Genomic DNA, 16,796 nt, shown 5'->3' with positions numbered 1-16,796 from the left:
AAAAAAGCTTAAAAAAAAAAGGCGTCCAAAACAGGTTCTACATTTCAAAATTAAAGTACCATGGTACAAAGACTACTTAGCCCCAAATTGTTTGTTCATTTATCCCTAGCCACTGCCTTGCACTAGAAGGTTCTGCACACTGAAGTGACTATGTGAAACAAGTAGTCAAAAGTCTAGCTAAGCTCTGAGGCTTTTCAGAGGATATATTCAAACAACTCTCATTTTACAGGGCTTGTTCTAGAATTGCTACACTTTTATCCACTTGAGAATATAATCTAAGACAGTTGCAGGAAAAGGTTTCCTAGTAGAATTAAGAAAAAAGACCATAACCCTTATACTTGACTTTGCAGCTTTAGACATATATCTGTATGCCAACTATAAATGTTATTTATACATTACGCCTATTAAAAGTAAGCAGTTTCTGAAGTCTGTTTTGATATGTTTCATCCTCACAGACCGTAGGAACTATTCCCAAAAGACTGATACCTCAACCAAATTGTTACGATTCATTTCTCAAAGGAAACAAGGTACAGTGATGTGCAATAATGAGTGCAAATAAGACAGTAGTCATTAAGCATATAACCACTTCAGGTGGATATATTTAAAGACTAACAGTAATTTTAACTCATTGTTAACTTTCATGGCAAAAAACACTGAAAAATATTAGAAGAAAGAGTCAGTGGCTGGCCCTGTAGTCAAATAGTTAGGGAGATGATTCCACAATGGCTGACCATGGTTTTAATCTCAGTTCTGGTGGTTTAAAATTCATGTTGGACAAGACCAGCATATGGCGTAATGGTTATGTTGCTCAATTCCCACATAGTCGACTGGGGTTCTAGTCCTGAACCTGTGGCTTAAAACTTATGCTGGGTGCATATGCATGTGTGCCCAAAATCCCTAGAGGAGAATGGAGGAGAAGAGACTATAGCGTGGCCATCCCCCCCTGGGGGGTGATTTCTTTCTTCCTGTTTCTGTCTCTCCGGTTCTTAAACACACACACACACATACACACAGACACATACACACACACACACACACACAAACCATGTTGGGCAAGTGTGCACGTGTTCAAGATCCTGAAAGGATGGAGAAATGGAGGAAAAGGGACTATGGCACGACAAAGCTCCATGGTGGGGGCAGGAGGTGCTTTCTCTCTTTTTCCTTCTCTCTGGTGAGGAAATATGCCCTCTGGCAGTTAAAAAAAAAGGGCTGACTCCATGGCCTGGTGGTTAAAGCAGGTGGATCTCATATTGTTGACTGCCTGGTTCAAGTCCCAGACCCAGCAGTTTGAGAAGCTTGTCAGGCAAGTCTGTACATGCCCACATTCTGAAAGGAAATGGAGCTAGAAGAGAAGGGATTGCACTACGATCATTCTGCAAAGGATGGGAGGTGCTTTCCTTTCTCCCTCTCTCTCTCTGGCAAGCACACTCTTAAAAATTAAGTCACACAGGTTCTTCAGGCTCATTTACTGTTGGATTTTGGAGACCTTCAGATGTGAAGAGAAATTACAGAACGTCTAGTCCTTGACATTTGCAGGCTAAAAATCCCATGGGACTAGAAAACTGCCAAGACACACTGCCTCTTGTCACCATCCACCTCTACCTTATCCCCAAGACTGTTCTTTCCTCACTATGTACCCTATGGTTTACTGGTGAAGAGTCTACACTCATGACTAAGGTGTGGGTGACTTATGACTAACTCCACTAAAATGTATGAAGACTACTAGAGTCCAAATTCAGTTTGTCTGTCCATCTATCTCTGTCTTGCAGTATCAGGCCACTTAAGTCTCTAACTGCTTAAAAGGAGAATAAATGTCAGGGATAAGGGAGGTATGACTTTGATGCTGGGTCTTACTTTACACTTATTTCATTAGTGGAGTACAATCTGAACCTTTGATTTGCATTTCATATGATTATTTTGTTTAACTTTCTGTTCTTTGTTATGGTTTTTACACATCTGTCTTCATAGGCTGCTTTTATTTTTGTAACTACCACATCACTAGTTGTTGAATGACAACTCATGAGTTGGTAAATAAAACAATGAAGGGTCACAAAGATTACAGTTCTCCAACAAACAGGTGTTCTTTTGGAGGGCATTCACCTGTAGTCACACCAAACCCAAAGCTGCTTTTAAACTGTAAAACTGACAATAAAGCCACATGTCATCTTCCCCGCAAGAAGGAAGGTTCCTGAGAGAGTGCTCACTGAATACTGATGCCAACGGAGGCCAGTCTGTGGAGGAAACTGGTGACTTGAAAGATTTATGACAAATTTCTCCCTGTCCCAAATGCCCTGCATTGTTTGCTTATCTCCTCTGGCTCACTATAATAAACTAGACAGGTCCAAGGGATTAGTTATCTCCCTAGACGTAGACAAGGAAAACTACCTCAAGAACTAAGCTGGAGCTCAGCCGCTACACAAGGTAAGGCAGGCTGGAAGCCACGGTGCTGACTGTGGGTGAAGATCCCTGTAATCAAGATGGCACTTTTATTTTCCAAAAGTAGTTATAAAGCTTTGGCATTCTGATTGTTATTTCCCTAATCAAAGATTTAAAAAGAGGTCTTGCATAAAAAGTTCTTTTAGATCGAAGACTGACTGGGTTTTTAATTTTGAGAAGATGGGATTAGGGTCAATAGATCACACTGGTTTTAACTGATTTCCAGTCCCAAAGCAACAAAATAAACCCCTGAGGAATGATAAGTCCAAAGGAGGGAAAAAACAGAACAAAACAAAACCCCACACAACCAAACATGTATAGTGACATATACCTTGGAGGCAATTTGTATATTTGGGAATTCTCATTTGCATTTTTAGACAATGGAGTAACTCTTTTGCAGGCTGTACTAAAACACAAACACACCACTGAAGAAACCAGACTAGGAATTTTCAGCATTCATTCGATGTTTCTGGAAGTCAAGGAAAGTAGTCAATTAAAAAATTACTCAAACAGTGCCTCTTCATGTTCAGCAAGCATAAGATTATTAATGGCAGAATGGCTTACCTGGGGCAGGGCTCCTCCTTGAATTTACATTCTGAGAATCCACGATTTCTTCTGTTTGCCCATCTGCTTGTACCTCTATTTTGTTTTGACTTTCTTTTACATCTTCACTAAGGCAAGTTCTTATGTTCTCACCCTCTTCTAAGACTCTCTGGACTGTGGTGGGAGCACTTGGAGTTGTAACAGTAGTGGCGGCAGCAGGTACAATCACTGGAGTGGGAGGCGGAGAGGCTGGAGGAGTTGGAGGAGCTGGAGAAAAGGAAGGAACTGTGGAAGGGGTGACAGCAGTTGGGATGCACTCCACTTCTGTTTCTTCTGGGGGGTTTTCCAGAATCTCTAATTCTAGAGTCAATGGCAATACTTCCTGTTTCACTATTTCCACAATGCTCTCCATGGCTGGTAATTTTTGACTAACTCCATTCATTTCATTAATTAGGTTATTACTAGAAATCAGTGGAATATCATTAGGTGCTACACTACAGGGTTTCTTGCATATATCATCATCAATTTCATCTGATGGTGAAGGGTCTGATGTTTCTGTGCAAGATGGGAGGCTGGGTATAGGAGCTATGTCTTCTTTTGAGGAAGAGAGTTCACATCTATCATCTACAGCAGTGGTGAATATTGGTTGGCTACTAAGAGCAGCAGAGGCGGGAGAAACAATTGTACTTCGAGCAATTGGAGAAACAGTAGGTGACGGAGGCAGAGGAAGCTCTGTTATGGGTTCTACTGCAGTAGTTTCAGATGTCTGGCCTGTTTGTTCTTTCTTCTCCCCACTAAGGACTAGCCTAAGGCCTGGGGAAGGAGACTTTAATACTGGATCTGGTTTTGGCTTCTCTTCTGAGGAAGAAAAGAATACAAAAATTTGAAAAGTAATTATTAGATCAGAAACTATACAGCACTGTTGTGGGCCAGTTCTTTTAAACTCTTACTCTAAGTCATATGCAGCAAAACAGACACCTAAATATTTCACATAATCTGGTACTCTAAAAACATCATCATATTTTCTTTTTCCTAGTTATTTCATCTATCACTTGGTCTCCAAAACATATAAATGCTATTTGGGAGTGAAAGAAGGAATCAATTCACCAAATGATTGTCAAGAGTACAAAGGAAAAGCTCATCAAAACTGAAGCTAAACCATCATGGGTCGGGAGAACTTCATTCTCTGCAATATCTTGTTTCCAATAAAATTTTTTTCTACTAAAAATTCTAATAGTGGCAAGACAATACAAGGGCAAATAATTGGAAATGAAATGATCATAAAGAGACTAATGTTCCTTTCTATTCCATATATTTCTGAATTGGGAGAAATTAAAAAAAATACACACACATGTATTACTCTTACACAAAACTAGGTTTTAAGGAAAATCATCATGGTATTATTTATTATCAATTAAGTTTATTACCAGTGAAACCTAGTTCCTGAAAAAAAAATTTAGTTTAGAAACTAACTTAACTCTCATTTCTCACAAGAAGTATATAAAGAGATAAAACATTAAAGTATGAAACTAGAAATGTGCAAAGCCAGCCCTGTGGCCTGATGGTTAAGGGAGCTAGATCCCATGAGGCCAGCAGTTGGCATAATGGCTCTGTCGCTGGACTCCCACGGAGTCGATCGCGGTTTGAGTCCTGGACCCAGTGACTTAAACTCACGCCGGGCATGTGTGTGTGCGTGCTCAAGATCCCGAGAGGAGAGGGGAGGAGAAGGGATTGTGGCATGGCCATCCCCCCTGGGGGGTGATTTCTCACTTTCTGTCTCTCTGTCTCTCTCTGTCTGTCTGGCAAGCACACCGCGCCCTATAGCCCTGGCAGCTCGAGAAATATACCAAATATGTGCCCCAAATCCTCACGTGATGCAGAAAGAGGAAGGAAGAGGATTGCAGCATGACTGTACCCCACTGGGTGATGCTTTCTCCCTTTCTCTCTCTTTTATTTTTTTTTGGGGGGGGGAGGTTTTTGCCATTGGGCACGTGCACTCGCCAGAAAGATAGACACGGAAAGTGAGAAATCACCCCCACTCTGGGACATGGCCACAATGCAGGGATCCTGGGCATGCACACACATGTGCCTGGCATAAGTTTAAGCCACCGGGTCTGATACTCGAACCGTGGTTGACTACATGGGAGTCCAACAACATAGCCATTACACCAACTGCTGGTCCCTTTCTCTGTCTTTCTCTGGTGAGGACCCATGCCCTCTGGCAAAAGAAAAAAAAAAAAAAAAGGAATTCAATTCGTATAGTAACATGTAGAAAAATTCTTTTTACAAAGTTAATACTCAAATAAACAAATTAAATAATAAATACTTAACATTTGTCTGAAATATTTTGGAATAATATATAAAGTGTGCACCTGTATATAGACAGAGAATGACAGCAAGAGAGACAAAAATTGATCATCCTAATAAAGGTACCAGAAAAATACAGATGCCAATTAACAAAAACTTCCCTATTTTAAAATTTTTGGTAAACTGATAAGTGATTCATCCCTGGGAAGATGAAACCAAAGGAGATTAAGACTGGTTTCAATCTTGTGTGTCCTCAGCATGACAAACAAGTGCCACTGGAAAAAACCAGATATTCATGAATATGGTTATCAAACGCCAACAATATTAAGCACTACTAAAAGACAACCTAAACTAAGAGACTTTACTCTCCTCCAGAATTATTTATGCATCAGTGAAAGCAAACATTTACAATTACAGTTAAATAAGTGTGTGAAAGAGAATCAGATAAATAATGGTAAGTATTACCATTAAACTATTAAATATTAAGTCATTCACTGTAACCACACTTAAAATCCTTAAAATTCACTTTAATTTATGGGTGTGAAAGCTAGTGCTCCTAAAATTGGAATCTGCCTTTTTACTGTAGTGGTGAAACAGCATGAATAGGCTCCACTGCCAAATCCCTCAGACTACATTGCCAGGGTGAGAGACAAAAGTCTGTCTGTATTCTATACACGCGTTCCTCACAGAGCACACATATGTAAGAGTGGGTTGTCAGAAAAGTCGCGATGCATTTTTGTGTAGAAAAACATGTCAGGACTTTCCTGACAACCTAATAAATACGTATTCATTAAAATGTTTCTGATGGGGACCAGCAGGTGGTGTGGTGGTTAAGGTGCAGGACACTCCCACATGGCCGACCATAGTTCGAGTCTTGGACCTGGTTCATGGCTTGCTTTTTCTCTCTCTCGTCAAATTAAAATAAAATGAATGAATAAAAACAAGTAAGTAAATAATTCTTTAAAAAAATGTTTCTAATGAAGATAATTTTCAATTCACTGGAATAACGGCTACATGGGTTACCCAAATTATGTTCTCATTGTGAAAGCATATCAAAATAACATCTTTTGTGATCACTAGCTAAAACCTGGTTATAGTGAAATTAAAATAAGCAGAAGAAAATAGTAATTCTTACATAATAAGAGTATGATAAATCAATAACTAATTTTGTAAAATAAAATGTTTCATAGTAGGGGCTGGCAGGTAACGTGTTGGTGAAGGGCACTGGACTCCCACATGGCCAACTGCAGTTTGAGTCCCAGACCTGGCGACTTGCTTTCTCACTTTCTCTCTCTCTCTGACCCCTTCTGGCCAAATTAAAATAAATAAAGTTAAATAAAATAACTCTTAAAAAAACTGTTTTCATAGTAAAAAAAGGCAAACCAAAGCAGATCTAGGAACGATAAATTTCTATATACTCTAGAGGAAAAATATCAGTATGAGAAAATTAAAAGAATCTAATTATTCTGAGAACTTCTCATGCAAAACCAGAAGTCCTTTAACCCAGGAGTCTTCAACCCCCAGGCCGTGGACTTCTGCTGGTCCATAAGCTCTACTGCCATGGTGGTGAGCAAGGGAGGCTTCACCTGTGTTTGCAGCTGCTGCCCACTCCTAGCATTGCTGCATGGCCTCTGCTTCCTGTCAGATCAGCTGCAGTACTAAATTTCCATGAGAGCAGAGACCCTGTTGCTGTGTGATTGTTTCACTGTATATTGCAATGTGGCAGTGATGGAAATGGGGTGTACAGTGGAGGTGCTGTGCTTGGTCATTCTGGGCCCAACATGCCTCCTGCCCCTGGTCTGTGGAGGGACTGTCTTCCATGAGGCTGGTCTCTGGTGCCAGCAAGGTTGAGGACCACTGCTTTAACCCATTCCTTAAAGCTTCAATATAGAAAGCTAAAAAGTATAACAGATCTCAATAAAAAAAACTTCTATTTTATCTCTCTAAAGACTTTTACTACTGAGAGTTTGGCCCTCTTTAGAAATCTGTAGGAATTCCATCTTTGAGAATTTTTCAGGGTGAGGTCAGCAGGTGGTGTGGTGGTACAGGACTCTCACATAGCCAACTACAGTTCAAATCTCAGACTTGGAAGCTTGCTTTCTCCTTCCCTTTCTCTCTCTCTCTCTGATGAGCATGTGTGCCCTACAGCAAACTAAAATATAGTAACAGTAATAAATAAAATTAAACAAATAAGTCTTAAAAAGAAAAGAATTTTTCAGGTCAGCCTACAGCATGGTGAAGGTTACTGGATCTCATGCGGCTGACTGTTGTGTGAGTCCTGAACCCAGCTGTGTGAGAAACATACCAGAAGTATGTATGTACATGCCAAAATCACTAGCAGAAGGAGAACTAGAGGAGAAGGAGCTGTAGCGTGACCATTGCCCAAGGCAGGTGCTTTCTCTCTCTCACTCTCTTCTTCTCCCTAGTGACTATATGTACCTTCTGGCAAAATTTAAAAGAAATTTAAAAAGAATTTTCCCAAGAAAATTATCATGTAAGAGTAAGCAAATACAGATGTCTAGAATATTTAGGCAATAATATATATTATACAGAAAAAGAGAACTAAACAAAATGTCCAACAAGATGGAATTTATTAAAGAAACGATGGCCCAGGCATATAATGGCATGTTATCCAAAACTGAAAATAGGCTTTAAGAGCATTTAATTCAGGGGACCATATAGTAGTGTGATGCTAATACAACCCTCGTGAGATCCTGACCCACACAGGAAGGAACAAGGTTCATGTCCTGAGATCTCCTTGAAAACACTAGTGCACGAATACCCGTGATATGGGGCTGGCTTAAACTCGAAGTGGATCACAGCATAAAGACCTAATGGCTGGCTTTGTGTCTCTCTTTGTCCCTCTCTCTTACTAATGGGAAGAAAGAATTACAGAGAACGAGCAATGATATGAAAATTTATCATAAAAAACAGATTTTTTTTTTCTTTTAGGTTTTTGCTACAGGGAATGTGCACTTGCCAGAGAGACTCAAAGAGAAGGAAAGTGAGAAATCATCCCTGAGGAGGGGTGGGGCCACACCACAATCCCCTCTCCTCTTCCATTCTTCTCTCAGCATTTTGGGCATGAATGCACATGTGTCCAGTGTGATTTTCAAGCCACTCGGTCCATATAGGACTTGAACCATGGTTGGCCATGTGGGAATCCAGTACATTAACCACCATACCACCTGCTGAAAACAGGGCACAAAGCTATCATGTAGTCTTTAAATACAACTTGGTAACTTAAAGATCAATACACATGTGTGTAGAGAAAATACTAACATATGTGCATAAAGAAAAGTCAGTTTATTAACAATGGCTCTCAGTAATAAGATAGTTTTTTGTTTGTCTATCATAGCTTCTACAACTAACATGTCATATCTGTAAGATAAAACTGCTCCCTTTTATTCTCATATGGTGGTGAAACCAACAGTGTAGATGAATGCAAGTTTCATAAATGACAGTGCTACTGTCATTTCGTAGGCAAACCCCAGGAATTTGACAAAGGATAGGTGTGTCGTAAATGTTAACAAAATCCATGTAAGCAATACTGCTATGAATGCTGAATTACAACAGAATGCCATTCGCTGAATACTCTACAAGTGCTTTTTTCTTTCTTTTTCTTTTTAACAGAGAAAGATTTTTTGCTATAGGGTGCATGCACTCGCCAGAGAGACAGAAAGTGAGAAATCAATCCCCCCAGGGGGGGTGGCCTCACTGCAGTCCCTTCTCCTTCATTCTCCTCTTGGAATTTTGGGCACGCACGCACATATGCCTGGTGTGAGTTTTAAGCCACTAGGTCCGGGACTCAAACTGTGGTCGACTATGTGGGAGTCCGGCAATTTAACCATTACACTATTTGCTGGACCCTACAAGTGCTTTCAAAAAATGCTAAGACTAATACCTTAATTCTCATTTCTATAAATATATCATATCCTCCATATACTAGATGGAATGCATTTTCTCAGTTAGGAAACAATAATCATTTCAGCTGGATCTATACATCATCAATATCAAGCAAAAGCTTTAATGCATAAAAATAGTGTTCCTCCCTCTCTCTCAGCGGTAGTTCCTGTATACTCATAAAAGTGCCATCTGAGGAGACGGTGCATTTACCTGGAACCTTGGTCATTCTGTAACCATTCCAGTGGTTCACATCAGAACTGAGAACTCAGAAGGTGATCAAGGCAGGTAACTCTTACTAAGCATTTTTTATGTGCCAGGAACTGGGTTAAATCTCTTTAATTCCCAAAGTAGGATTTGGGAATTCAGGTAGAAACTATTAGGTTGTCAGAAGAGTTAAGACATACTTTTCTTTTTTTTTTTTTTTTTATGAAAAAGTGTGTCATGACTTTCCTGACAACCCAATATTATGTTCCTATTTTACAGATGAGGAAACAGTTTTACCGATTAGTCACAGGCTTTAGTCATATAACTAGAAAGTGCTCAAGTCTGAGGATGATTTCAAAACTCAGAAATACAAGTATTTAGGTGAATAAGCAAAAGGGAGACTTTATAACTAATATGAAATTATGTTCCTTTGTACAAACTCTCAGTAATGACACCTACATTGAAAGAAAAAAAAAACAATCTGCAGAATGTAGAGACAGCTGTTTCTGGTATAATATAGTAATCTTTGAAAATTGTGAATATTTGTATCCTACTTTAATTATAAAAAAAAGGAATTTAACATTCATTTTAAAATGTAAAAACTTAATGGTAAAGAAAAAAATTTACTAAAAATGGTAAGACTTTTCCAATGCTATGCAGCTTATACAAATTTGGCTTTAAAAATTATATTAAAAACTATTAGAAAAAAACCCTATGAGATATAGTACTGGGCCATGGGTAGAACTAGAAAAGTTACTGAACCCTCTGGTAAACAGTTGCTGCTTAAAAAAAAGATGACAGGGCCAGATGGTGGCATAGTCGTTAAGATTGTTGGAGCCCACAAGGAGAAGTATGGGGTTCAACTTCTGGACCTGGTGGCTACAAAAACATGCTAGGTGTATGTGAATGCATACCCAAAATACCAAGAGAATGGAGAGAAGAGACTGCAACATGACTATCTTCCTTTGAAGGTACTTTCTTTTTCTTTCTCTCTCTCTCTGCCCCTCTCTCCAGTGAGCATGTGTCCTATAGCAAAATTTTATTTTATTTTTGAGAGTTTTTTTTTGGTATAGGGCGTGTTCACTCTCTGGGGAGACAGACAGAAAGCGAGAAATTACCCCTCAAGGTAGATGGCCACACCACCCTTCTCCTTCCATTCTCTTCTTGGGATATTGGGCATGCACACACACACGTGCCCAGCGTGAGTTTCAAGCTGCCGGTTCTGGGACTTCAATAGTGGTCGATCATGTGAGAGTCCAGTGCCTTAACCATTATGTTACCTGCTGGTTCTCGCAATTTTTTTTTCAAGAATTATTTTTAAATTTAATTTTATTTGTTCATTCATTCACTTCTACATGACCAGAGAGATAGACACACACACACACACAGGGGGTGGGGGAAAGTTAGTGAAAAAGGAAGCCACCAGATCCAGGACTTGAACGATGGTGTGCCATGTGGGAGTGTCTAGAGCCTTAACCACCACACCACCTGCTGGTCCCCCTCACAAAAATTTTTAAAAGTAAGTTAAGGGGCCAGTAGATGACATAGTGGTAAAGGCACTGGACTCCCACATGACTGACTGCAGTTCGAGTCCCAGACCAATGGCTTGAAACTCAAGCCAGGCATGTGGGCGTATGTGCCCAAAATCCAGAGAGGAGAATGGAGCAAAAGGGATCATGGTGTGGCCATACCCCCCTGGGGGTGATTTCTTACTTTTCATCTGTCTCTCTCTCTCTCTCTGTCTTTCCAGCGAGCACACATGCCCTATAGCAAAAACACTCTTAAAAAAAAAGTTATAAATTAATAAAAAGATGACAATCCCAGAGTTAATTAGTTTATGAAATTCACTAAAAATACTACGAGGTTTTTTCTTCATCAAGGTTACCTGAAACATTTCCTGATTCATCTTTATTTATATCATGTATTAATTGGAAATGTTGATTTTGTTATTCAAATTTCAACTAAGCAATCTAGAAATCCAGGCAGAGATCTCAAATCTAAAATTTTCAACTTTTTTTTTTTTTTTCTGTACAGTAACTATAAAAGGGGCTAGCAGTTAAGGTGGCTGGATTTCACATGCCAACTTCACGAAGTTCCAGACCTCGCAGCTTGAAAAATATTCCAGACAAATGTGCGTGTGTGCATGCCCAAAAATCCTGAAAGGAGAATGGAGGAGAAGGGATGTGGTGTGCTCATTTCTCCAGGGGGGCGACTTAGCACTTTCTCTATCTCTCCGTCTCTCCAGGAAGCACATGTGCTCTATAGCAAAAACTAAAAACAAAAACAAACAATGTAAAAGATAATAGTGTCTTCAGGCACATCAGAACTACCATCATCAAAGTATGGTATACATTTTTTTAAAACATCCTATTACAGCTAAAGAGAAATCCAACACAGAGATATATTTTAAGGTCTCTTTGCATGGGAAGTACAGTCATTCCTTGGAATCGATGGGAAGTCTGTACATATTCAGTACAGACACAACCACCACAGGCCTAACTGCTGATACACAGTACACAGTAGCAACTCTCAGTCTGCAGTTGGTTCAATCTGTGGCTCTGCTGTAGAATCTGCAGATACAGAGGACCGACTGCATGAGGAGCATACCTATAAAAGGTGTAATCAAATAAAGTTTGAAGGTAATACCAGGAAAATCATTCTCCACAAGATTAAGAATATTCTGAATTTTGGCTCAAAATTGCTTTCTGTTGTGAGCAATCTTTCTCCAATACCTATGAACTGCACTTCTTTAAGCATTTAATGGTAAGTTTAGCTTGAAGCATGAGTGAGTGCAACTTTAATTCTGAAAAAAAGTATTTAACAGTGCAAATTTTAGAAACATGCCAGGTTAGGGTTCAATACCTATTTCTTGGTTTTAAACTACCTTATCTAACAAATACAAGTTAAACATCCCCTATACAAAAATCCAAAATTAGAAGTACTCCAAAATCTGAAATTTTGAACACCGACATGACAATACTAGAAGTGGGAAATTCCACACCTGACTTCATGTGAAAGGTTCTGTTGCAATTCAAAAATGCTACATGAAATCACCTTTGGGTTATGTACCTTCAGACAGACATAAAACATAAATGAATTCTGGGACCAGCAGTTAGCGTAATGGCTATGTCACTGGACTCCCCTGTAGTCGACCGCAGTTCACGTCCTGGACCCGGTGGCTTAAAACTCACACTGGGCACATGTGTGTGCATGCCCAAGATCCCAAGAGGAGAATGGAGAAGGGATTGTGGCATGGCCATTCCCCCTGGGGGGTGATTTCTCACTTTCTGACTCTCTGTCTCTGTCTGGCGAGCGCACACACCCTATAGCAAAAACCTCTTCAAAAAAAAATAAATAAATAAAATGAATTCTGTACTTAGGTTTGAATCCCATCCCTAAGATATCTCATTATGTACATGCAAATGTTCCAAAATTTGGAAAAATAAATCCAAAATTCAAAACATTCTGGTCCCAAGCATTTCAGAGAAGGGATATTCACAACCTGTATAGCACTTGTCACTTCAAATTTACTTTATGATGCTTCTTAATAATCAAGGGAATAAACAAACTTTCTATTGTAAAAATACCGTATCATTCTCTGAAATGATATATTAGATGTATACTTTCAGAAGGTTTACAAGTTTGACTAACTTGCAATGTAGTCAAAAGCTTCTAATAATATTAAATACTTGTATTTATGGGCCATTTAAAAATTAAAACTTGTTTTTCATTTGTCAGAGGGCATCACCAGAGCGAGCGAGGGAGGGAGGAGGAGCATGCACCCCTCAGTGGTGCACGGTCACGCCACACTCCTTTCTCCTCCGCCTCCCCATCCTGTGCAATTTGGACCAGGCACACACACATGCCTGGGGCGTTTTTCAAGCCAGTAGGTCTGGGGTTTGAACTGGACGGTCAGCAATGTGGGATCCAGTTGCCATAACCACTAGACTACAGGGCTGGCCCTTTAAATATGCTTTAAAGAGTAATTTATAAAAAGTATACTTAATAACAGACAGCTATGTAGAGAATAATAAGGGGTTGGAGGAATGAATAAATACAGGAAGTATATATAACACATATATATTTCTTTTCATTCCTAGAACAAAGTCAGAGACATAAACCATGCTCAAAGTTACTTGCTTGCCTCTCTATCTACTGAGAACTATTTTCCAATTAAGCCATGGTTAAGCCACTACAAAATCCAATTAGATAGGTAGGAGAAACTATGATACTCACTTTCTAGCCTGAGAATTCTTTAAAAGATTTTTTTATTAATACTTCAAAGAGCACTGTGTGTATTTATTTCAACAAACATTTGGCATTTCATTTTTAAGGCCAATAGGAGGAGAGATTTTGGTATGATTCCTGCACCATTAATAATGGTTATACTTTGCTAAGTGTTTTTGTATGCTAGGCATGTCCCTAGAACAACCCTGTGAGGTAGGTCTTCATTTCATTCTACAAGACACTGAGATACCCAGGGAAGTGAATCAATTAAAACCTTATAGCTAGCGTATGATAGAACCAGGACTTGAAGTAAGTGCTCTCTACACTTGTGGCTATAGAAGAACACTCTTTACAAGACAATCTATCTTTTTAAAAACAGGATGCACAGAGGCACAGGGACATGTTAAATATTAGGTCACTGGGAAAGTCATGACGTATTTTTATGTGTTTTTTTTAATGCAAAAATGTGTCATGACTTTCCCAACAAGCCAGTATATAAATCAAACTGTGTTGTTCTTATAAAGAAATACATGCTTTGATTTATATCCTACATCTTTTTAAAAGAAAAAAAAAGGGCAGCTAAGCTTTTACCTATACATAGAGATCGACAGTGAGGCATTAATAAAACATAGGAAAAAACTGTCCTAGTTATCCCTACTTTGGTTTCCTAGAGCACTGATTTTCCATTTCTAAGTTTTGTTTAAAAGGTATCTAGGGGCCAGCAGGGGGCGCGGTAAGGGTGCTGGACTCTCAAGTGGCTGCGGTTTGAGTTCTGGACCTGGTTGCTAGCTTTCCTCACTTTCCCTCTCTCTCTCTTACTCTGTCCCTCTCTGGTCAAATTAAAATAAATAAATAAATAAAGTTAAATAAAATAACTCTTTAAAAAATAAATAAAAGAAGGTTTCTAAATAATCCTCATGTTTTACTCCTGTGTGCTGAGGGCAATGTAATTAAAAGAGACTAAAGGTAAGAGGGAGGAAAAGGGTTACACACAAACCTTGCTTCTGGTCGCTAGCTGCAGTGACAGGGGTGCTGGCAGCAGGAGGAGCGCTCTCCACAGTCCCATAAACCACAGGGCTGTGCTCAGGGACCTGGCTGGGCAGCTGCTGGGATTGGAAGTACAAAAAAGGGTGATAATGAGCGTGCGAACATAAAAACTAGCAACATGGAACCCAAGCAAATGGGGAAGACAGTGGAACAGGTCACAAAATTAAAAAAAGGAAAGCAAGGAAAAAATACATAGGCCAATTTAATAAATTCAAAAAGTACATGGGAAGACAAGAACAAGAAGGAAGGAGGCAGCAGGAAAGGGGAAGGAAAAGAGATGGTTACTGTTACCTACTGCAGGAAAAGACAGCACAACCACCACCAGTGCAATTCATGCTCCCGTGTTCCTTCTAAGGACAGGCTGACTGCTCAACCTAACAACAGTGTAACTTCTGATGGTAAATTTAACATCCTCTCAGTCAAAGACCAAAAGAACTTGGTAAACTTCACTTATGAACTACCTGGCAAAATAGCGCACCCACCAGAGGCAGGACAAATGGAGAACGTGGTGAGTTTAAAGTCAGTCACTGATTCAAGTACACCATATGAAGGTGGGATCCCTGTCATTACCCACCATACTGCATACAGGTAAAATGCAACTTGGAAAGGGTGTAACTGCACTTTCGCCTTACAACAACTTTAGGTATGGAGTCCAGGATGGTACCTTTTCAGAATCAGAAATCTTAGTAAAATGTCTGGCTTTTCAAAGGTATGGGAAACTTTCGCTCTCAGTCAGTCATTGTGTTAGACTGAAAAATGCCCTTCAAAATCCAGAGTAGGTTTTAAAAAACTGCAGCCATTGTTCAACTTAGAGGGAACAGAATTACATGAAAAGGACAAGAACACTCATTCTACACCATGTTCCAGACAGGTATTCACTCTGGATTTGAGGGTTACACAAAAGCCACAGAATAAAACAGTGTCTCCCCATGGACATCTAAGGTCAATTTTTTGGTAGCTATAATCTTCTACAATGAATTATATCAGTGCCATTAGAGCAAAGTTCCTTGCACACTTCTTTTATTTGTCTTTAGGGGTGGGAAGATGAAGATGTTGGTGAATTTAGGTGGATAGGGCTAGCTAAAAATATCAGCTAACAAAAAATATATGAAGTCAGTAAGTCTCACTTCAAGTGGGACTATAAACTGAAATGGACACATGTAATTTACAATGATAGCTACCATTGTGTAACAGTGCTTTTCAGAATGTATAGCATGCAATTTAAAATGGAATATATAAGGATTGTACAGAACAGGTAGAAATGGAGGAAATGCCATTATTTCACTATCAATTAGACTATAAAAGTGCTTATATTCCACAATTACGTCTAAATGAAGACTATGGAAACAGTATCTCCACTTATAAAAAATGAAAAGTTACTGTTTTTATTTTAAATCAAAAACAAATAGTAAGTAGTACTGCCATAATTATTCTGAATATTTCGTTTCAGTGGGAAAAAAGCTGTAGCAGGGAAAATCAAAACTTAGGAAGGTTTCATAGCTAGAAATTAAAAAACAGACTGTTCAATTCTACTGGCTGAAAATACATCTGAAACAAAGAAATCATCCCATTGTTATTTAGCATTTATTAGACAGTCATCCACATTTCCTTAGGAAGAAAGATTTGTAAATTATATCATTTACCTGAAAGGAAGAAAATAGTAACTATTTATATTGCTGGGAAATTAATAACAACAGCAATGGGAAATTGCTAAAATTAAATCACCAAAATGACATACATAGATGAGATGTTTAAGACAGTAAAAGGCTGTTGACACATAGAATGTACAGAGCTCTGATGATTTTTCAATCTAAAACACCTTCAATCATATGAAAAGACAACTACATAGATACTTTTAAATTAACAAAGCCCTAGGAAGAATCTCTGTATAAAAAGTTGCAAAAAAGGAGATGACAGTGTTGACTGAGTCATAGTTCCTAATTCAAGTATCTAATACATAGTTAAATATACACAAAATGCTGGCGAACTACTCCCCAGCTTTCTCGGCTGTAAATGAAAAGGAACTGAAGATCTTGTAGTCCTTTCAACTTTAACATTTAAAAAAATTTTTTGGAGAGTTTTTTTTTTTTTTTTTTTTTTGAGGGGTTTTTTCGTAGGGGGGGGTG

General features: G+C 38.9%; 1 protein-coding gene and 1 long non-coding RNA gene across 13 annotated transcripts in view; one reads left to right on the top strand and one right to left on the bottom strand.

Moving 5' to 3' along the window:
• Positions 1-4,154, top strand: part of LOC114007245 (uncharacterized) — a 41,052-nt gene extending 36,898 nt beyond the window's left edge. Inside the window, exons 5-6 of one of the 2 annotated variants that reach the window (XR_003548870.1) lie at positions 456-527; positions 4,016-4,154. This is a non-coding gene — a long non-coding RNA (uncharacterized LOC114007245). The remainder of the gene's footprint in view (positions 1-455; positions 528-4,015) is intronic. The other variant, XR_003548871.1, reaches the window with a different exon arrangement.
• Positions 1-16,796, bottom strand: part of EIF4G3 (eukaryotic translation initiation factor 4 gamma 3) — a 418,798-nt gene that overhangs the window by 170,963 nt on the left and 231,039 nt on the right. For all 11 annotated transcript variants that reach the window (XM_027770593.1, XM_027770592.1, XM_027770595.1 and 8 more), the window contains 2 exons: positions 14,621-14,729; positions 3,001-3,837 (listed from right to left, as the gene is read on the bottom strand). In XM_027770593.1, coding sequence (XP_027626394.1) covers positions 3,001-3,837; positions 14,621-14,729 — 946 coding nt within the window. The remainder of the gene's footprint in view (positions 1-3,000; positions 3,838-14,620; positions 14,730-16,796) is intronic.

The sequence above is a fragment of the Tupaia chinensis genome, unplaced genomic scaffold (assembly GCF_000334495.1).
Source record: "Tupaia chinensis unplaced genomic scaffold, TupChi_1.0 Scaffold000146_1, whole genome shotgun sequence".
NCBI classification, from domain to species: domain Eukaryota; kingdom Metazoa; phylum Chordata; class Mammalia; order Scandentia; family Tupaiidae; genus Tupaia; species Tupaia belangeri.
Note: the sequence above shows the minus strand (reverse complement) of the source record. Positions and strands in the feature narration are given on the sequence as shown.